The following is a 23,254-nucleotide window of genomic DNA, read 5'->3' on the forward strand; positions in this document are numbered from 1 at the left end:
TAAGGACCGGCCACTTTTTTTCCATTCAGACCACTGCAGCTTTCACGGTTTATTGCTTGCTCATACAACCTACCACGTAAATGAATTTTGGCTCCTTTTCTTGTCACTAATAAAGCTTTCTTTTGGTGCTATTTGATTGCTCCTGCGATTTTTACTTTTTATTATATTCATCAAAAAATACATGAATTTTGGCAAAAAAATGATTTTTTTAACTTTCTGTGCTGACATTTTTCAAATAAAGTAAAATTTCTGTATACATGCAGCGCGAAAAATGTGGACAAACATGTTTTTGATAAAAAGAACCCATTCAGTGTATATTTATTGGTTTGGGTAAAAGTTATAGCGTTTACAAACTATGGTGCAAAAAGTGAATTTTCCCATTTTCAAGCATCTCTGACTTTTCTGACCCCCTGTCATGTTTCATGAGGGGCTAGAATTCCAGGATAGTATAAATACCCCCCAAATGACCCCATTTTGGAAAGAAGACATCCCAAAGTATTCACTGAGAGGCATAGTGAGTTCATAGAAGATATTATTTTTTGTCACAAGTAAGCGGAAAATGACACTTTGTGAGAAAAAAAAAAAAAAAAAAAGTTTCCATTTCTTCTAACTTGCGACATAAAAAAATGAAATCTGCCACGGACTCACCATGCCCCTCTCTGAATACCTTGAAGGGTCTACTTTCCAAAATGGGGTCATTTGTGGGGTGTGTTTACTGTCCTGACATTTTGGGGGGTGCTAAATTGTAAGCACCCCTGTAAAGCCTAAAGGTGCTCATTGGACTTTGGACCCCTTAGCGCAGTTAGGCTGCAAAAAAGTGCCACACATGTGGTATTGCCGTACTCAGGAGAAGTAGTATAATGTGTTTTGGGGTGTATTTTTACACATACCCATGCTGGGTGGGAGAAATACCTCTGTAAATGACAATTTGTTAATTTTTTTTACACACAATTGTCCATTTACAGAGATCTTTCTCCCACTCAGCATGGGTATGTGTAAAAATACACCACAAAACACATTATACTACTTCTCCTGAGTACGGCGATACCACATGTGTGGCACTTTTTTGCACCCTAACTGCGCTAAAGGGTCCAAAGTCCAATGAGTACCTTTAGGATTTCACAGGTCATTTTGAGAAATTTCGTTTCAAGACTACTCCTCACGGTTTAGGGCCCCTAAAATGCCAGGGCAGTATAGGAACCCCACAAATGACCCTATTTTAGAAAGAAGACACCCCAAGGTATTCCGTTAGGAGTATGGTGAGTTCATAGAAGATTTTATTTTTTGTCAAAAGTTGATTGATGGGTGTCTCAGGTGGTGGTTAGAGGGTGAAAATAGATGCAATCAATGCACTGGGGAGGTGATCGGAAGGGGGTCTGAGGGGGATCTGAGGGTTTGGCCGAGTGATCAGGAGCCCACACAGGGCAAATTAGGGCCTGATCTGATGGGTAGGTGTGCTAGGGGGTGACAGGAGGTGATTGATGGGTGTCTCAAGGTGTGATTAGAGGGGGGAATAGATGCAAGCAATGCACTGGCGAGGTGATCAGGGCTGGGGTCTGAGGGCATTCTGAGGGTGTGGGCGGGTGATTGAGTGCCCTAGGGGCAGATAGGGGTCTAATCTGATAGGTAGCAGTGACAGGGGGTGATTGATGGGTAATTAGTGGGTGTTTAGGGTAGAGAACAGATGTAAACACTGCACTTGGGAGGTGATCGGACGTCGGATCTGCGAGCGATCTATTGGTGTGGGTGGGTGATCAGATTGCCCGCAAGGGGCAGGTTAGGGGCTAAATGATGGGTGGCAGTGACAGCGGGTGATTGATGGGTGGCAGTGACAGGGGGTGATTGATGGGTGGCAGTGACAGGGGGTGATTGATGGGTGATTGATAGGTGATTGACAGGTGATTGACAGGTAATCAGTGGGTTATTAAAGGGGAGAACAGATGTAAATATTGCACTGGCGAATTGATAAGGGGGGGGTCTGAGGGTAATCTGAGCGTGTAGGCGGGTGATTGGGTGCCCGCAAGGGGCAGATTAGGGTCTGATCTGATGGGTAACAGTGACAGGTGGTGATTGATGGGTGATTGATGGGTAATTAGTGGGTGTTTAGAGGAGAGTAAACGCTGCGCTTGGGTGGTGATCTGATGTCGGATCTGCGGGCGATCTATTGGTGTGGGTGGGTAATCAGATTGCCCGCAAGGGGCAGGTTAGGGGCTGATTGTTGGGTGGCAGTGACAGGGGGTGATTGATGGGTGATAGGTGATTGGCAGGTGATTGACAGGTGATCAGTGGGTTATTACAGGGAAGGATAGATGTAAATAATGCCCTGGCGAATTGATAAGGGGGGGGGGTCTGAGGGTAATCTGAGCGTGTAGGCGGGTGATTGGGTGCCCGCAAGGGGCAGATTAGGGTCTGATCTGATAGGTAACAGTGATAGGGGGTGATTGATGGGTGATTGATGGGTAATTAGTGGGTGTTTAGAGAAGATAACAGATGTAAACAATACATTTGGGAGGTAATCTGACGGCGGGTTTGCGGGCGATCTAATGGTGTGAGTGGGTGATCAGATTGCCCGCAAGGGGCAGGTTAGGGGCTGATTGATGGGTGGCAGTGACAGGGGGTGATTGATGGGTGATAGGTGATTGACAGGTGATCAGTGGGTTATTACAGGGAAGAACAGATGTAATGAATGCACTGGTGAATTGATAAGGGGGGGTCTGAGGGCAATCTGAGCGTGTGGGCGGGTGATTGGGTGCCCGCAAGGGGCAGATTAGGGTCTGATCTGATAGGTAAAAGTGACAAGTGGTGATAGGGGGTGATTGATGGGTGATTGATGGGTAATTAGTGTGTGTTTAGAGGAGAGAATAGATGTAAACAATGGATTTGGGAGGTGATCTGATGTCGGATCTGCGGGCGATCTATTGGTGTGGGGGGGGGGTGATCAGATTGCCCGCAAGGGGCAGGTTAGGGGCTGATTGATGGGTGGCAGTGACAGGGGGTGATTGATGGGTGATTGATGGGTGATTGACGGGTGATTGACAGGTGATTGACAGGTGATTGACAGGTGATCAGGGGGGATAGATGCATACAGTGCATGGGGGGGGGGTCTGAGGGGGGTCTGGGGAGAATCTGGGGGGTGGGGGTGATCAGGAGGGAGCAGGGGGCAGGGGGGGTATAAAAAAAATAGCGTTGACAGATAGTGACAGGGAGTGATTGATGGGTGATTAGGGGGGTGATTGGGTGCAAACAGGGGTCTGGGGGGTGGGCAGGGGGGGGTCTGATGGGTGCTGTGGGCGATCTGGGGCGGGGGGGGGAGAAAATCCGTGTGCTTGGTGCAGACTAGGGTGGCTGCAGCCTGCCCTGGTGGTCCCTCGGACACTGGGACCACCAGGGCAGGAGGCAGCCTGTATAATACACTTTGTAAACATTACAAAGTGTATTATACACTTTGTATGCGGCGATCGTCGGGTTAACATCCCGCCGGCGCTTCCGTATGGCCGGCGGGATGTTGCGGCGAGTGAGCGGTGACAGGCGGAGGCGGAGGATCGCGTCACGGATGACGCGATCGCTCCGCCCATGCCCAAACAAGGACCACCGCCATTTGTCAATACGGCGGTCCTTGCGGCGTCTGCTTCCCGGCCGCCATTTGTCTATACGGCGGTCGGGAAGTAGTTAAATTTCTTACCGCCGCTTTACACCCATCGGCCGCCGCATCTCGCCGCAAGTCCTCACTGTGTAATTACAGTGTACGAGTTACTGTAATTACATTCGCTAATAACAGAGTCCCGGCAAAGCATCTTTGAATCAGCCACCTGGGCTCCCCATTGGTTCACAGGCTGGACCAATGAAAATGGCTCCCTAACGATCGGCCATCGCACGAGTGAAACTAGCAATAGGATTTGCCGGTAGTCCTCGTGGGATGGCAAGGTGATAAGTAGCTCGCATCTGCAAGCTACTTATCACCTGGAATAGCGTCAGGCCCAATGTGCTCTCATGTATAGACAGTGCAATTATTGACTCAAGTACAGGGGTTGGACAAAATAATGGAAACACCTAACATGTTGGCATCATAATCTTTGAACATGTTTTAAGCAATCAAAACTTGACATATGTAAAAAAAATGTTTATTATTTTTTATTTGATATGTTTAATTGAAATAATTGTTTTTTTTTACAGATATTTAAACCAAAGTTGGTTATAATTTATAAAAATGGCAGATCTCTCAGACTTTCAAAGAGGCCAAATTGTTGGTGCTCATATGGCAGGCGCTACTGTAACAGAAACTGCCCGAATGCTTGGCATTTCAAGAGGTACTGTCTCCAAAGTAATGACTGCCTTTGAAAGAGAAGGAAAAACGTCCTCAGCAAAGCACAGTTTTGGCCAAAAGTCGAAGTTGTCTGAGAGAGACCATCGGACTCTAAATCAAATTGTTAGAAAAGCTCGCAAGACCACGGCTCCTATATCACTGCAGAGTTGAATAAACACCTACAGAACCCAGTTTCCACAAAAACTGTTCGTCGGGAGCTGCACAAATCTGGATTGCACGGAAGAACTGCAATTAGAAAACCTCTGCTCTCAAAGACAAATGTTTCAAAGCGTTTAGAGTGGTGTAGAAACCAACAGAATTGGTCCCTGGAGCAGTGGAAAAATGTGATTTTCTCTGACGAAATCATTGTTTACCTTATTTCCGACCTCCGGCCGAGTGTACGTTTGGAGACAGCCGAAAGAAGCATTTTATCCAGACTGCCTTCTCCCAACCGTAAAACATGGTGGGGGTTCTATGATGATCTGGGGTGCTATTTATTTGAAATCCGCGAGCCAATGATTTCCCTTCATGGAAGAATTAACAGCCGAGACTATTTAGGAATTTTGGGCGACCAAGTTCATCCTATGGTTCAAGAACTGTTTCCGGAGGGGAATGCCATCTTTCAAGATGATAATGCCCCAATCCATTCAGCTAGAATTGTTAAAGAATGGCACGAGGAACATTCTAATGAAGTTGCACATCTCATCTAGCCACCACGATCCCCAGACCTCAACATTACTGAGCATTTATGGTCGTTATTAGAGATTCAAGTAAGTAGTCAATTTCTGCCTCCATCGTCTCTAAAAGAACTGGAGGGTGTTTTAACTGAAGAATGGGCTACAATTCCTATGGAAACAATTCACAATTTGTATGAATCAATACCTCCGAGAATCGAGGCTGTAATTGCCACAAAAGGTGGACCTACACCATATTAAAATATATTTTGTTGATTTTCAAGGTGTTTCCATTATTTTGTCTAACCCCTGTACATGTACAGTGCAATTAGTGACTCATGCACATATACAGTGTTCTCATGCCCATATATTTGTGTGAATATTCTATTCTTGTGAATATTCTAATATGTTGAAAAATGTGACATTTTTGTGAAAATTATGGTGGAAATAAATGGCAATATTCACTCATTGCTAATAGAAACATTACTGTATACTCCATCTTTTAGATCAGTGTTACATGATCTGCAAAGGATTGAACATTGTACTGACTCTTTTGGGACCCCACTAACTACTTCTCTAGTGTCATGGTCCATGGGGCTCAGGATTGCTTGGGAGATCCCCTTGCTTACGGGATCTGAATAGGGGATAAAGGATTAAAAATGCTACAGAAGGGAGACCACTTGTTTATTTTTTTAAATGCATGTTTTAATTTTAAAATATTTGCAAACTGAGTAATCCAGTTGCAGATACATTGCAGGGATACAGTGTTGTATACACAATTCCTTTCAAATGTCACAATATCAAACAATATGAATAAAAAAAAGAAGGTGATTAAAGTTTCTTCTGCATATATTTTAATTTAAGATTCCAATTTTTCTTCAGAATTAATTTGACTGACAAAAATGATGGCTGATATGTTAAAACCCCTAGTTTTTCTTTTTTTATTAATTTTTTTAGTAAGGAGGCCTCTACGTATGTGCTGATTTCATACAGTGTCCTTACACAGCCAGATAACTCAGTTATTATCCTATCTATGTTTAAGGAGATCTAGTCATTCTCAGCAGTTAGTATAGGGATTCTGCTGTAATTGCGGAATTCCGCCAGCGCTAAATTCTGTCGCCATTACATTTCCGCTGAGTTTTCCGAATTTCCGCGGAATTCCGCATTCCGGCGGAAAAATTAAAGTAATCGCAACTGAAACCTTGTTTATGCTAAATGGTAGCCCATGGGACTTAGTAGCTGTTCCCCCGGTAATTTTTTTAAATAATTTTTTATTCAATTTTTTTTATTTTTTCCTTTGCAGCAGGAAGTGTCGCTTAAGCCATGGGACCTAGCGGTGGTCCCATGGCGGTCGTTTTGGCTCCGCAGGAGGTGTCGCTTATGCCATGGGACCTAGAGATTGTCCCATGGCGGTCATTTGGCGCCGCAGGAGGTGTCGCTTAAGCCATGGGACCAAGCAGTGGTCCCATGGCTGTCATTTTGGTGCCGCAGGAGGTGTCGCTTAAGCCATGGGACCTAGCGGTGGTCCCATGGCGGTGGTTTTGGCGCCGCAGGGGGTGTCACTTATGCCATGAGACCTTGCGGTGGTCCTATGGCGATGGTTTTGGCGCCGCAGGAGGTGTCGCGTAAGCTTTGGGATCTGGCGGTGGTTCCATGGTGGTGGTTTTGGCGCTGCAGGAGGTGTCGTGTAAGCTTTGGAACCTGGCGGTGGTCCCATGGCAGTCGTTTTGGCACTAAAGGAGGTGTCGCGTAAGACATGGGACCTGGCGGTGGTTTCATGGCAGTGGTTTTGTCTGCTTTAAACGCATCAACAAGTTTGTTTTGCTAGATGTTTTCTTAACATTTTTATCTAGAAGAAAAATAGCAGTTACTTAGTTCATCCTTACCTTCTGTGTGGCATTTTTCATGCAGGTGGACCCCACGCTGCTGTGTACTACACATATGAAAGTCACAAAATAGTGTTTTCAGAGAGTGGATGCATCCCTCTATTTTCAAAAACTGCTTCATTTAAATTAATGAAGAGTAGATTAGCGACCAAACTAGTTTGTGTCTATCAGAAGCATGCTATAGAGTAGCTGAGGACAAGCCAGCATAAAGACCATTGGTAAAGAGATGAGTATGTTCTTTTCTCCTCCCTGACGGTTTGTTAAATTTGATATGAGTTCCATTTTAAAAGTCTCTGTATAGCATTGATTGATTGTCAATGTGAAATTGAAGCTATATATATATATATATATATATATATATATATATATATATATATATATATATACATATATATATATATACAGTGGCTTGCAAAAGTATTTGGCCCCCTTGAAGTTTTCCACATTTTGTCACATTACTGACACAAACATGAATAAAGTCTATTCGAATTCCACGTGAAAGAGCAATACAAAGTGGTGTACACGTGAGAAGTGGAACGAAAATCATACAAGATTCCAAACATTTTTTACAAATCAATAACTGCAAACTGCAATAGGCCACCCTGCAGTATTAGGGAGTCTTGCCCAAGGAATCCCTATGGAGTAGGATTTCTGGCAGGATTCAAAACCTGCTTTCTTATGTCAGGAGCCAGTACACTATCTAGCCACTTTGTTGAATGAATGTGTGATGAATGGTCTACCTTGACATTTTTGGAGCTTTTTAAAGTGACAATTAAATATTTTTACTAAAATTGACTGTTTGGGTTATCATTGGAAAGGTAATTCCACCATTACCTCCTCTTTTAACCAATCTGGATATATTTTATACTTTTTGGTGCCTCTGTTATATTGCTTTTAGTTTCAGTCTTAGTGAAGGGGTGCCACCCCTACCTTTATTGTAGAGAGTGACTTCTTGACCCCCGTGGGATCGGGTAAATTCACTTTACCTTCCAGTACAGTGGTTACCCTAGAGGTAACTCTGACTTGTGAGTATATTACTATCTGATACTGATAACGCTTATACCTTCTGGTACACTAACATACTACACTATATAGGGATCTCGGCTCTCTCATTCTTTTTGTTTTACAAGTCCCTTGAAATTTTGTTTCCTTGTAATACTCTTTGGAAACACAACTTTGTTGATTTTGTGAAAAGCTGAAAATTGGCCTCTGGAGATGTTTTTATGGAAAACAAAGTGTAGTAGCTTTTGCAAAGCAATGCAAATTCACTTGTTAGCACCACAATTAATTGGCTTTTTCCTGTGAAAAATACTTTGAGATCTGTGCAAGTTGAAAACATATTCAGAAACTGTTGAGATAGTTTCAAAATTATGTGCATCTCGATTCCACGTTTAAAGTTAAAACAGAAGGAAAAGTTTGCTGAATTCAATATTTTGGTTTAAGAAACAAAACAATTATGTTAAAAAATAGAATTATGCTGTAGAAAACATAAAACATGTTAAGTGCTAGAGAAATGACTTAAAGAATATAATGTTTAAATTTGGGTATGTTGTTTTTGCCTGGCCAAGAAAATGTTTTGGTGCTAGTAAAAAAAATAGATTTCCCCTGACACTACTCCCTCTTAATAAAACTAGCTGCCAAAAATCTAGATGTGCTTCATGAACAATGTCATATTTTTTTATTTAAAATATATGAAAAATCTTGATTTCCCGTTTAGAATGTTTTAAGTTTGCGCTCTGGGTGTGTTGTATCACCAATTTATGTATTTGGTAAAAAAAAACAAAAAAAACCCACCTTCCTTTGTTTCTTCTTGTTTAGGGTAAAATAATTGATGTACAATATGGGACAGTAGAAGATTTGCAAAGAGTATTAAAATCCTATAGAATTTCTACAAGTTCTATTGCACTGTTAAAACTAGGAGTATTACCATTATTATACAAGGTAAGTAGGTGTGTGTGTTTAAGAGCATCAGTTAACAAATACTACAAGGCACATTTATGTTGTGGACAGTGGCATATCTACGGTATTTGGCACCTGGTTCTGATTATTTATAGACACCCCCTCCCCAAAAAAGCAAAGGAATAGTTGTGCCCAGTGGTGTAACCTGAGGAACTTGAGGCCCCGAAGCGAGTTTTACATGGGTCCCCAAGCACTCTATTGATATGAAGCCCCAAAACTTTTCAAGGACAGCTACAGTATCAGAGAGGAGTATTTAGTGTAAGGAAACAGTTATCTAAGGATTACTGCTATGCAATGCACATATAGAGGTGTTCATTACCAGCATAACACCAATGAAAAGCTAATAAGATGGGCAAAGGAGGCCCTCTGGTCCAGGGGCCCTGATGTGGTCGCAACCTTTGCATCGCCCTATTTCTACGCTACTAGGTGCACCATGCTGAGTGCACCACAGCAAAAGAATGGATGTGGTCTTGACAGGATGTGGCAGAATTAGCTGTTATGTAAAAATATATTGCAAAGCTGGGGAGACAAAGTTGTCTCACAAAACACAGGCAAAGTGACCCTAAAGGTAATTAGACAACTCCCCCTCTAACACACATAAGGCAGTCCCCCCCCCCCCACCCCCTTATAAAAATATCAAAAAACAAATCACACACACATAAGAAAGCAGTGTTTCCCCCATGGTGTGGTGGAGGGGCATATTTTCATCGAGGGTCCCACCCATCCCCCCAGAAAAATACTAAATAAAGCGTTACTGCTGCTAGTGTCCCCCCCTTCCCCCTCAGTAAATCTTTGTAAATGGTGATCATTCATAAAAGGAAAGGAAAGACAAGCATATACTTGCTTCCTGTGTACTGTTCACAGGGAATTTGGTGAACAAAATGTAAAATTACATTAATTCTATATTAAAATACATTCAATAAAAAAGCCCCCATAATTATGATTCCCTTCTACCCCATAACATTACCTCCTTGGTAACCAAAATAAAACCCTTGCAAAAAAACAATAACAACAACAAAAAAGTAACTACATTTAAAACATACATAAAACATTACCTTAGGGACTCGGCTGTTTTTAATATGTATGTTATGAGGGTATAATGCTTCTATTTCTGCAAATAAGGGCTTGTAATTATTGTAATGGTATAAACCAGGTAGGTAACATTTTTGACTCAAGGGCCACATGGGCTTCTAAGTTTGTCCCCCCCATCCCTGAATGAAAAAAAAGGGTGGGCATGGCAGTGACAGGATGTGGGCAGAGCTAACTGCAATGTAACAGTCTAACACAAATACAATGGGCCTGTTCTCCCTAAACACAGACTAGCAAAGTGACCCTAAAGCTACTTTGGTCAATGTTCCCTCCACTGGCAAACATCACATAGCAGCAGTCAGACTTCTTTGGCACCAAACACAGGCCCAGGAACAGCAGACAGACCCCCTCAGACAGCAAATGAACAGCAGGCTAAAGTGAAAAAAGTAACCACTCTCAGCTATGTTTTTCTTCCCTGTATAAGCGCAATAATAAAGGTGTCATGTTGGTCGGTACACAGCATGTTATATTAAAATATATATTTTTTAAATATTCGGGTATAACACACCATTCTGTGTACTAACCTACATGAGTACTGTATTGCGCATATACTGTACATGAAAGAAGCATACAGCTGAGCAACACAACACATTAAAACACAATTTTGTATCTAAAATGAGAGTAACCCAATGGTTAACATGGGTTGTGATGAAATGTCTTTCACTACAAACAACAAATTGCAGCAGCCAGACCTCTTTGGCACCAAACAACACAGACCCAGGGATAGCAAGCAGAAAACCTCAGACACACATAATGTGGCAGCATATGCCCCAAAATACACATAATGTGGCAGCATTTCTTCCACAAGATGCGCAAAATGCGACAACGTTATCCCACAAAATACACATATAGTGACAGCGTTACCCCAAAATACACATAATGTGTCAGTGTTATCCCACAAAATAAACATAATGCAGCACCGTTTCTCATAAAATACACATCAAGCAGCAGTGTTGCTCATAAAATAAATATATTGCACAGCGTTTACCCACAATATACACATAATGCACAGTGTTTCTTATAAAATACAGATAATGCACAGCATTTCTCCACAAAATATCAATAACACGGCAGTATCTCTTTTAGCATAAATATATTTTTTTTTTGTGTTTCCCCACAAAATATAGATAATGTGCAGCATGTCTTATAAAATACCGATAATATGCAGCGTTTCCTCACAAAATACACATAACGTGACAGCGTTTTACTAAGATACACAAAATGCGGTAGTGCTCATCAAAGTACACACAATGTGACAGTAATTCCCTCAAATACACATAACTGGCATTTTGCCTCTTAAAATTTTCCCTCCCTTGGTATAAACAAAAGGGAGACATACACCTTTATTTCCAAATAAAATATTGTCACAAAGCATTGTACTATGGACATAATTTAAATGTTATAATAACCAGGGCAAATAATATATGTGGGCTTAATCTACTTTTTTTTAATTATAATGGCTAAAAACAAAGTAATAATGACTTAAAATGCATGGGAAATAAAAAAAAATGTTTAGCAAAAAGTACCACTTGCAAAAAAAAACAAAAAAAAAACCAAACAAACAATATATAGATAATTTTGGTGAGATAAGTAGTAATAAAGTTATTGGCAAATTAATAGGAGAAATTTGAAAATTGCTCTGGTTTTTAAGAAGGAATAACATGTGGTAGGTACGTGCCCCTACATCTCTGCATTCTTATCTTGTGAGCCAGTGGGGCTGGGATGCTGAAATTTGGCACAGAGGTAGTTTGAGGGGTCCCCTTCCTACCCTCAAAATAGAGTGTGTAGGATCTTGGGCCTTTAATATTGGCTGCATCTATTATACAAAACAGGAAGGAACTGCATGTGTAGTCATTACCCACCAGGCTGTGCATCCAAGGTTTAATTTTAATTAGTCCTAGGAATAACATCACTGAGTGGGAGGGATTTCACCTTTTCAGCTGGATTTCCATTGGCTGCAGGATGTTCCCCCTCTGAGAACTGAGTTTTTTTTCTGACACACCTGCCATCATCAGCTTCACACTGTTGGTGAGTTCATTTCCACCTTACATTTGCTATTTAAGAGTTTAATTTGCCATCACAATCAGGCTAATGTCAATTATAACTTTAGTTATTTAAGGTCCATACACACATCCAATTTTTATAAGCAGATGTCTGGCCAATTTTAACACTGCAATGTAGTATGAGGGCCAACATATTTTGAATACTGAAGCTTGGTATACACAAGATGAATCTTTGAAAAGTGAGCGCTTAAAGATCAAATCTGCAGATAATCTTTGTAAAAAGTTCACAAAAGACCTCAAAAGAGCCTCAATCTTTCATATTCATCCTGGTGGATCTGATCTGCAGATGATGGTCTGTTAAAACCATTGTTACCCGATCAAAAAAACAAAAGTCAGATACTCACCTAAGGAGAGGGAAGGCTCTGGTCCTAATGAGCCTTCCCTCTCCTCTCCTGGTGCCCTCCATGCTGCGCTGACTCCCCCGTTCCAATCCTCCACCGCGGGGGACTTCGGAAGTCTTCGGGAGCACTCGGGCTCCCAAAGACAGACGGCTCCATACTGCGCACACGCGAGTGCATCATAGAGGGCGCTGGTGCATGAGCAGTATGGAGTGGCCCATCTTCGGGAGCCCGAGTGCTCCCGAAGACTTCCGAAACCTCCCTTTGGTGGTGGATGTGGCAGTATTTGACCAAACTGGTCGAATGCTGCTACGGGGGATTCTGAGCGGGACCAGGCACCGGGAGAGGAGAGGGAAGTCTCATTAGGACTCAGAGCCTTCCCTCTCCTCAGGTGAGTATCTGACTTTTGTTTTTTTACATCGGGTAACATTGACTTTAAACAAGGTGTGTATGAGAGCTCCAGATATCATAGACTAGGAAAGCATTTTGCAGGAACTGATCTTTTGCAGTGTACAGCATCTTTAGGTCTTTCAAACCCCCCTGACAATGCTATGCAACAGATAAATTCCTCGATTTGCAAAGATTTTGATCTAATAGGTGTACTCAGTCTCAGCCTAATAGAATAGACTGTATGCTATGTGCTATGTATGCTATATGTATGCTATATGCTCTCATACTCTCATACTACTTGGAAGGTGGTAGAGTTGGTCTTTGCTTCATTTTCATTTTTTGCTTCCCTATTGTAATATGAACTTCACTAAGTTCTCATAAGTTTATATTGGTAAATAGTTCAATGCGCTTCCTCCCAGATCTAACAAGCCCCATTCCAAGTTGCAAACAAGTTTTCATGCAAGCCAAAATTATTAGTATTTAATTGACCATCTCAAGTGAACAACCTGTTAGCTCCCTTTAAAAAAATAAAAATAAACAGAGTGCAAAAAAAATTATAAGGTTTGCCACTAAACCTTGTAATGCCTTGTGTTCAACCAAAAGAATGGTCTTTAGTAACTATTTAATGTGCTAATTATGATTTTCCTAAATTGTGTGTAATTTTTGTAATTACAATTACGATTGTGATGGACAAATCGGAATCAAGAAAAATGATGCAACATTTTGTATAGGTTCTCAACGTGTGGTCAGGCATGGTCGGAAGAGCCAATTTCCGATTCCGCGGTAATTCCGCATACCGCCACTACCGAAATTCCGCTTCCGCTACATTCCGGTGGAATTCCGCTACATTCCGCGGAATTCCGCGGTATTCCGCAACGTGCACTTTCCGTATTTTTAAACGGACTTCCGTAATTTTTAAACGGATTTCCGTAAATTTAGGAGGAAACACTCAATCGCTCATTTGAAATATCTATTGTTAATAAAGTTGATTTGTATTTTGTAAATTTGGATAAAAAAAATGTTGAAACCGTTATTTTAGCGCAGTAACTCTCCGCTGATTATGATTGGTCAACTCATTCCGCATCTCCTGATTGGTCAATTCATTCCGATTCCGATTTTGCCGGAAATTCCGAATTCCGGATTGCAAATTCCGAATTCCGGATTGCAAATTCCGAATTCCGCGGAACCATGCGGAAACCCCAATTCCGGCGGAATTTCGGAATTTTAGCTTCCGCGGAATTCGGAAGCCCATGCCTGCGTGTGGTACGTATACCTCAGCCCCATCAGAAGTACCCCCTACTTCTGATGGTTCCAGTGGGTACTCAGGCTTGATATATTTAACCAAGAATATCAAATTTAGAGTTTTAGAAAAATATAAATCTTATAAAAACAAGACCAAATTAGAGTGTTAGCTAATTAAAAGCAATAGTAAATGTTTGGAAATTGTTTAGAACTAATTAACATGTACTACGAATAAATATACATTTGTCAAGAAGTACTTGTGATAATGTTTACTACTTCTTGGTTAGCACAGGGTTCCAAAAATGTGATGTCACCTGTTATTTTGTAATTTTGTGTAAGCTCTCCGTGCGATTGGGTGTAACAGTGACGTTGATGGGCGGAGAAAGGGCGCTCTCCGTGCAATGATGCTCCCATATCTCCCATAACCCCACAGGACTGGTCACATGGGTTGTAGGCGTTCCCACCATTGGCTCCTTCTTCCTGGTAAGAAGTTCCCCATCTAGTCCGCTCTTCAGAATGAGCGGTGATTGGGTAGTTTGAATACAGCTTTGCTACTGGCCGTGTAATCAGGGTAGGAATGATAGATAAGGATGTGATGTTACCTATGTGTGTCAGGATGTCATTTACTTGATAAAGGAGCTGCGCTCCGAAACGTCGTTTCTTCATGACTATTCTGATTAAATAGAATTTTTCAGCAACTACATGGTGCCGGCTGTTTGTACGTAATTTTGTGTAAGAAAATACAAAATTATGACTAACGCAAAATTTAACACAAAATTATGATTTGATATAAAATTATGGCACGAAAATATGAATTATAAAATGACAAATGTTCTAATAATTAGGAATAACCTAATAATTTTGTGTCATAATTGCAAATTTTGTGTTTGTAATTACAAAAATGCTAATTTCAGCTCATCGCTTACTGTCTCTCCACAAAAGTGCACTTAAACTATCTTACCAAAATGGCTGTAATGTTTTTTAACTGTAATACAGATATTATACAATTAGTTCTTTTAGACATAGAAAATCATGTGATTTGTTCCATATATTGTATACTAGTAACTTGATGAATAAAATGACACTTCTGCATGAAACGGGGGAAACTTACAAACTATACTTTAAAGACAATACTTGTGTACATTGTTGTGGGTAGCTCAGCTAGAAACCCTATGTTCAGTGTACAAAGAAAATAAGGCTTTGTACTAAGAAAATACGTTTAGATTGTCTATATTTATGTAATTACATTTTCATACAACTACAAATTATGAGCTTAAAATAGGAAATGTAACAATGACTTTTAAATTTTAACCACTTCCCGACCGCCTAACGCACAGAGGCGGCCGGGAAGTGGAGCCCTTAAGGATCGGCTCACCCACAGAGGCGGCGGTCCATTTAAGGGCATGGGCGGAGCGATCGCGTCATCCGTGACGCGATCCTCCGCCGGCGCCTGTCACCGCTCGCTCGCCGCAACATCCCGCCGGCTATACGGAAGCGCCGGCGGGATGTTAACCCCGCGATCGCCGCATACAAAGTGTATAATACACTTTGTAATGTTTACAAAGTGTATTATACAGGCTGCCTCCTGCCCTGGTGATCCCAGTGTCCGAGGGACCACCAGGGCAGGCTGCTGCCACCCTAGTCTGCACCCAAGCACACTGATTTCTCCCCCCCCTGCCCCAGATCGCCCACAGCACCCATCAGACCCCCCCCTGCCCACCCCCCAGACCCCTGTTTGCACCCAATCACTCCCCTAATCACCCATCAATCACTCCCTGTCACTATCTGTCAACGCTATTTTTTTTTTATCCCCCCCCTGCTCCCTGCCCCCTCCTGATCACCCCCCACCCCTCAGATTCTCCCCAGACCCCCCCTCCAGACCACCCCCCCTGTTTACTGTATGCATCTATCCCCCTGATCACCTGTCAATCACCTGTCAATCACCCGTCAATCACCCGTCAATCACCCCCTGTCACTGCCACCCATCAATCAGCCCCTAACCTGCCCCTTGCGGGCAATCTGATCACCCCCCCACACCAATAGATCACCCACAGATCCGACATCAGATCACTCCCAAATCCATTGTTTACATCTATTCTCTCCTCTAAACACCCACTAATTACCCATCAATCACCCATCAATCACCCCCTATCACCACCTGTCACTGTTACCTATCAGATCAGACCCTAATCTGCCCCTTGCGGGCACCCAATCACCCGCCTACACGCTCAGATTGCCCTCAGACCCCCCCTTATCAATTCGCCAGTGCATTAATTACATCTGTTCTTCCCTGTAATAACCCACTGATCACCTGTCAATCACCTGCCAATCACCTATCACCCATCAATCACCCCCTGTCACCCCCTGTCACTGCCACCCATCAATCAGCCCCTAACCTGCCCCTTGCGGGCAATCTGATCACCCACCCACACCATTAGATCGCCCGCAAACCCGCCGTCAGATTACCTCCCAAATGTATCGTTTACATCTGTTATCTTCTCTAAACACCCACTAATTACCCATCAATCACCCATCAATCACCCATCAATCACCCCCTATCACCACCTGTCACTTTTACCTATCAGAATAGACCCTAATCTGCCCCTTGCGGGCACCCAATCACCCGCCCACACGCTCAGATTGCCCTCTGACCCCCCCCCCCCCCTTATCAATTCGCCAGTGCATTAATTACATCTGTCCTTCCCTGTAATAACCCACTGATCACCTGTCAATCACCTGCCAATCACCTATCACCCATCAATCACCCCCTGTCACTGCCACCCAACAATCAGCCCCTAACCTGCCCCTTGCGGGCAATCTGATCACCCACCCACACCAATAGATCGCCCGCAGATCCGACATCAGATCACCACCCAAGCGCAGTGTTTCCATCTATTCTCTCCTCTAAACACCCACTAATTACCCATCAATCACCCATCAATCACCCCCTATCACCACCTGTCACTGTTACCCATCAGATCAGACCCTAATCTGCCCCTTGCGGGCACCCAACCACACGCTCAGATTGCCCTCAGACCCCCCCTTATCAATTCGCCAGTGCAATATTTACATCTGTTCTCCCCTGTAATAACCCACTGATTACCTGTCAATCACCTATCAATCACCCATCAATCACCCCCTGTCACTGCCACCCATCAATCACCCCCTGTCACTGCCACCCATCAATCACCCGCTGTCACTGCCACCCATCAATCAGCCCCTAACCTGCCCCTTGCGGGCAAACTGATCACCCACCCACACCAATAGATCGCCCGCAGATCCGACATCAGATCACCACCCAAGCGCAGTGTTTCCATCTATTCTCTACCCTAAACACCCACTAATTACCCATCAATCACCCCCTGTCACTGCTACCTATCAGATTAGACCCCTATCTGCCCCTAGGGCACTCAATCACCCGCCCACACCCTCAGAATGCCCTCAGACCCCAGCCCTGATCACCTCGCCAGTGCATTGCTTGCATCTATTCCCCTCTCTAATCACACCTTGAGACACCCATCAATCACCTCCTGTCACCCCCTAGCACACCTACCCATCAGATCAGGCCCCAATTTGCCCCGTGTGGGCTCCTGATCACTCGGCCAAACCCTCAGACCCCCTTCCGATCACCTCCCCAGTGCATTGATTGCATCTATTTTCCCCTCTAACCACCCCCTGAGACACCCATCAATCACCTCCTGTCACCCCCCTAGCACTCCTATCCATCAGATCAGGCCCAATACAACCTGTCATCTAAAAGGCCACCCTGCTTATGACCGGTTCCACAAAATTCGCCCCCTCATAGACCACCTGTCATCAAAATTTGCAGATGCTTATACCCCTGAACAGTCATTTTGAGACATTTGGTTTCCAGACTACTCACGGTTTTGGGCCTGTAAAATGCCAGGGCGGTATAGGAACCCCACAAGTGACCCCATTTTAGAAAAAAAAGACACCCCAAGGTATTCTGTTAGGTGTATGACGAGTTCATAGAAGATTTTATTTTTTTGTCAAAAGTTAGCGGAAATTCATTTTTATTGGTTTTTTTTCACAAAGTGTCATTTTTCACTAACTTGTGACAAAAAATAAAATCTTCTATGAACTCGCCATACACCTAACGGAATACCTTGGGGTGTCTTCTTTCTAAAATGGGGTCACTTGTGGGGTTCCTATACTGCCCTGGCATTTTAGGGGCCCTAAACCGCGAGGAGTAGTCTAGAAAACAAATGCTTCAAAATGACCTGTGAATAGGACGTTGGGCCCCTTAGCGCACCTAGGCTGCAAAAAAGTGTCACACATGTGGTACCGCCGTACTCAGGAAAAGTAGTATAATGTGTTTTGGGGTGTATTTTTACACATACCCATGCTGGGTGGGAGAAATTTCTATGTAAATGGACAATTGTGTGTAAAAAAATCAAACAATTGTCATTTACAGAGATATTTCTCCCACTTAGCATGGGTATGTGTAAAAATACACCCCAAAACGCATTATACTACTTCTCCTGAGTACAGCGGTACCACATGTGTGGCACTTTTTTACACCCTAAGTACGCTAAGGGGCCCAAAGTCCAATGAGTACCTTTAGGATTTCACAGGTCATTTTGCGACATTTGGTTTCAAGACTACTCCTCACGGTTTAGGGCCCCTAAAATGCCAGGGCAGTATAGGAACCCCACAAATGACCCCATTCTAGAAAGAAGACACCCAAAGGTATTCCGTACGGAGTATGGTGAGTTCATAGAAGATTTTATTTTTTGTCACAAGTTAGCGGAAAATGACACTTTGTGAAAAAAAACTATTAAAATCAATTTCCGCTAACTTGTGACAAAAAAATAAAAACTTCTATGAACTCACCATACTCCTAACGGAATACCTTGGGGTGTCTTCTTTCTAAAATGGGGTCATTAGTGGGGTTCCTATACTGCCCTGGCATTTTAGGGGCCCTAAACCGTGAGGAGTAGTCTTGAAACAAAAATGACCTGTGAAATCCTAAAGGTACTCATTGGACTTTATGCCCCTTAGTGCAGTTAGGGTGCAAAAAAAGTGCCACACATGTGGTATCGCCGTACTCGGGAGAAGTAGTACAATGTGTTTTGGGGTGTATTTTTACACATACCCATGCTGGGTGGGAGAAATACCTCTGTAAATGGACAATCTTTTGATTTTTTTACACACAATTGTCCATTTACAGAGGTATTTCTCCCACCCAGCATGGGTATGTGTAAAAATACACCTCAAAACACATTGTACTACTTCTCCCGAGTATGGCGATACCACATGTGTGGCACTTTTTTGCACCCTAACTGCGCTAAAGGGCCCAAAGTCCAATGAGTACCTTTAGGATTTCACAGGTCATTTTGAGAAATTTCGTTTCAAGACTACTCCTCACGGTTTAGGGCCCCTAAAATGCCAGGGCAGTATAGGAGCCCCACAAATGACCCCATTTTAGAAAGAAGACACCCCATGGTATTCCGTTAGGAGTATGGTGAGTTCATAGAAGATTTTATTTTTTGTCAAAAGTTAGCGGAAATTGATTTTAATTGTGTTTTTTCACAAAGTGTCATTTTCCGCTAACTTGTGACAAAAAATAAAATCTTCTATGAACTCGCCATACTACTAACGGAATACCTTGGGGTGTCTTCTTTCTAAAATGGGGTCATTTGTGGGGTTCCTATACTGCCCTGGCATTTTAGGGGCCCTAAACCGTGAGGAGTAGTCTTGAAACGAAATTTCTCAAAATGACCTGTGAAATCCTAAAGGTACTCATTGGACTTTGGGCCCTTTAGCGCAGTTAGGGTGCAAAAAAGTGCCACACATGTGGTATCGCCGTACTCAGGAGAAGTAGTATAATGTGTTTTGTGGTGTATTTTTACACATACCCAAGCTGAGTGGGAGAAATATCTCTGTAAATGGACAATTGTGTGTAAAAAAAATTAACAAATTGTCATTTACAGAGATATTTCTCCCACCCAGCATGGGTATGTGTAAAAATACACCCCAAAACACATTATACTACTTCTCCTGAGTACGGCAATACCACATGTGTGGCACTTTTTTGCAGCCTAACTGCGCTAAGGGGTCCAAAGTCCAATGAGCACCTTTAGGCTTTACAGGGGTGCTTACAATTTAGCACCCCCCAAAATGTCAGGACAGTAAACACACCCCACAAATGACCCCATTTTGGAAAGTAGACCCTTCAAGGTATTCAGAGAGGGGCATGGTGAGTCCGTGGCAGATTTCATTTTTTTTTGTCGCAAGTTAGAAGAAATGGAAACTTTTTTTTTTTTTCTCACAAAGTGTCATTTTCCGCTTACTTGTGACAAAAAATAATATCTTCTATGAACTCACTATGCCTCTCAGTGAATACTTTGGGATGTCTTCTTTCCAAAATGGGGTCATTTGGGGGGTATTTGTACTATCCTGGAATTTTAGCCCCTTATGAAACATGACAGGGGGTCAGAAAAGTCAGAGATGCTTGAAAATGGGAAAATTCACTTTTGGCACCATAGTTTGTAAACGCTATAACTTTTACCCAAACCAATAAATATACACTGAATGGGTTTTTTTTTATCAAAAACATGTTTGTCCACATTTTTCGCGCTGCATGTATACAGAAATTTTACTTTATTTGAAAAATGTCAGCACAGAAAGTTAAAAAAATCATTTTTTGCCAAAATTCATGTCTTTTTTGATGAATAAAATAAAAAGTAAAAATCACAGGAGCAATCAAATAGCCCCAAAAGAAAGCTGTATTAGTGACAAGAAAAGGAGCCAAAATTCATTTAGGTGGTAGGTTGTATGAGCGAGCAATAAACCGTGAAAGCTGCAGTGGTCTGAATGGAAAAAAAGTGGCCGGTCCTTAAGGGGTAGAAAGCCCTAGGTCCTCAAGTGGTTAAAGGATGTCAATTGAAATTCTCTTAAACGGAGTAACTAAAAAGTTATTTCATCTGTATGTACAGTTCTACAGCACAAGCAAATTAATGTTTCCAGGTGAAGTGTATGTTAAAGACTATAACAGTTTTATATCTGCCACTGTGGAGAAGCTTTTCTATATATGGTATTTAAAAGACAAGCTATTTTGAAAAGATTTACCATCTTTCGTTGACCACTACAGCGATAACCTCAATATGACCTTTAGAAAATTGAGAGCTTGGTTTGTTTCTTTATTTCCAAGTTTTGAGATTCCTCAGAGTACTGAGATAACAATGTTCCAGTTATAACAATCAGTTTCATATGATAGTTGTATGATATAAACTACGGTCCCCTGGGTTCTTTTGTAGGATAACATCTATGTTTGTCTGAAGATATTTTATCAACTCCCTGGAGATAAGCAAACTTATGTGTTTGCTACTGGCTTTCTGTAATTTTTTTTATCCTACTGACTGTTAAGCGAAACAAACTGTTTAAATCTGTATTTGAAGTAAAACGTGAAAAAAAATCACATTTTAATCTTCACATTGTTTTGGAGGATTTGTAGCATTCACATTCTACCTGGACACATTCCCTGTCTTCTTGCATTTGCACAGTGCTGGCATTAGCCTGTACTTATCAAACACCATTTTGAGTTCCAAACCAGTGTCCAATAAACATTAGCAACAAATGCAGACTGACTAGTTGGACAGCAAAGTCTAGGTAAAGCAAATAGATTGTAATAGTTTTAGACAGCGTTAGAAAGCTGAAAATTTACTCCTGGTTAGTTTCTGTAGAAAGTTTATTCTGCATCACTTTCTAAAGTGTACCCAACACCTATATCATACCACATTACTCAAAATCACCCCATATCACCACTACCTGTGTTAGTAATTAATACAGTGCTCTATGCTTTCCATCTTCATTAGTGTTGTTCAAATAAGTCTCTTTAGAGGTATGGGCAGTACAGCTTAACAAGCCAGAAAATTTGGGATCTGGAAATATACAAGAAAAGAAAAGTATTTTTCAGGACTCTTGAAAGAAAATGTAATAAAAAAAAACACACAAATTGTCTAGGAACAGAGGTAGGGAGGGGATACACTGGTTTTGACAGCATGGATGGAAACATGGGAAAAAATGCAAAGTCTTCAGTAATAAATAACTCAAGTTGCTTTAATCCACAATGGGCACAAATGTAAAAATGTTTCAATGTTTCAAGTCACAAATATTTTTTTTACAGTTTTTTTTGCTTTAGTGTGGGACACGCTGTTATGGAATAAAAACAAAAGTTTGCTTTCTTAAAACAGAAAGAATTTGCGATAATTCAGGTTGGAGTGAGTTTGAGATGTCTCCCAGTACATCACTGCTGAATATATGCAATTTAACCATTGTTACCCTTAGAAGCTAAACACACCTCCAGAACCGCTGGAATGCAATGATGTGTCATCTTGTTAATTTGTACAGAGCCATAATAATCCAACAGGCATACAGACTGTTTCGGATTGTTTGATCCTCATCAGTGCATGGCATAGATTAATTTGGCTCTATGGAGTAGGGCTTGTAACAGGGCTTGTAACACCGAGAGGTACAGACTAACCAGCAAGCTCATGGTGACCCAGAACTCATTGGAGTGTGTAAGGGGCTACAATGGTCCTAAAAGCCCCCTTACTAAGATGCTAAGAAAAACAAAAGTTTGCTTTCTTAAAACAGAAAGAATTTGTGATAATTCAGGTTGGAGTGAGCTTGAGATGTCTCCCAGTACATCACTGCTGAATATATGCAAATTATGGAATAACTAAGGGTTGTTTCTGGGAACAGTGGCACTATATGCAGTGTAAAGAAATAATGTGATCACCTGCTAAATTTTGTAGGTCAAAGTGAAGCAAACAGTTGTTCCAGCTGCACACCAATAAGGTGCTGGATTGCCAAATTTATCACCCTCATCCTTGAGCTCCTTGCAAGATTTTGCCTCATGGGGTGAAGGTGGTCAAGAGAAAGGTGATGGATCAGCTCACAATTACACAAGAGGAACTTATTTGAGGGGAGTTGGAACCACAGTCATATGAACAACGTTGGGATTGCAGTCACCATTGGTAACATACTGATTTAACTGATTCAAATTTTGCTGTGTCTGCAAGGTCCTCTTTCTCTGAAAGGTACATGTAAACTTCCATCTAAACTTTTCCATTTAACATCTAAATGATTCAGAGAAGGCATGGGAAAAAATGCTGTAGTCAAACCATGTTTGAAGGAAGAAAACGTAATGTGTATGACCCAAAGGGAACGATCCTTACAGTCAAGCATGCAGTTTGAAACACTTTGCTTTAGGACTGTTTTTCTCCAAATAGTGCAAGATGAATTCACCGCATTGAGGGTCCAATTAATGGGACCATGTAACATA

The 23,254-nt window shown here is 42.0% G+C and overlaps 1 protein-coding gene and 1 long non-coding RNA gene across 3 annotated transcripts in view; one reads left to right on the forward strand and one right to left on the reverse strand.

The window, feature by feature from the left end:
• NAALADL2 (N-acetylated alpha-linked acidic dipeptidase like 2) overlaps positions 1–23,254 on the forward strand; it is an 808,485-nt gene that overhangs the window by 418,385 nt on the left and 366,846 nt on the right. Inside the window, exon 4 of the mRNA XM_068281050.1 lies at positions 8,682–8,804. Within this exon, the coding sequence (XP_068137151.1) occupies positions 8,682–8,804 (123 nt within the window). The remainder of the gene's footprint in view (positions 1–8,681; positions 8,805–23,254) is intronic.
• The window catches only part of LOC137571627 (uncharacterized), a 59,829-nt gene continuing 58,255 nt past the window's right edge, over positions 21,681–23,254 (reverse strand). For both annotated transcript variants that reach the window (XR_011031391.1, XR_011031392.1), the window contains exon 3: positions 21,681–21,848. This is a non-coding gene — a long non-coding RNA (uncharacterized lncRNA). The remainder of the gene's footprint in view (positions 21,849–23,254) is intronic.

Source organism: Hyperolius riggenbachi, chromosome 4 (assembly GCF_040937935.1).
Source record: "Hyperolius riggenbachi isolate aHypRig1 chromosome 4, aHypRig1.pri, whole genome shotgun sequence".
NCBI lineage: Eukaryota > Metazoa > Chordata > Amphibia > Anura > Hyperoliidae > Hyperolius > Hyperolius riggenbachi.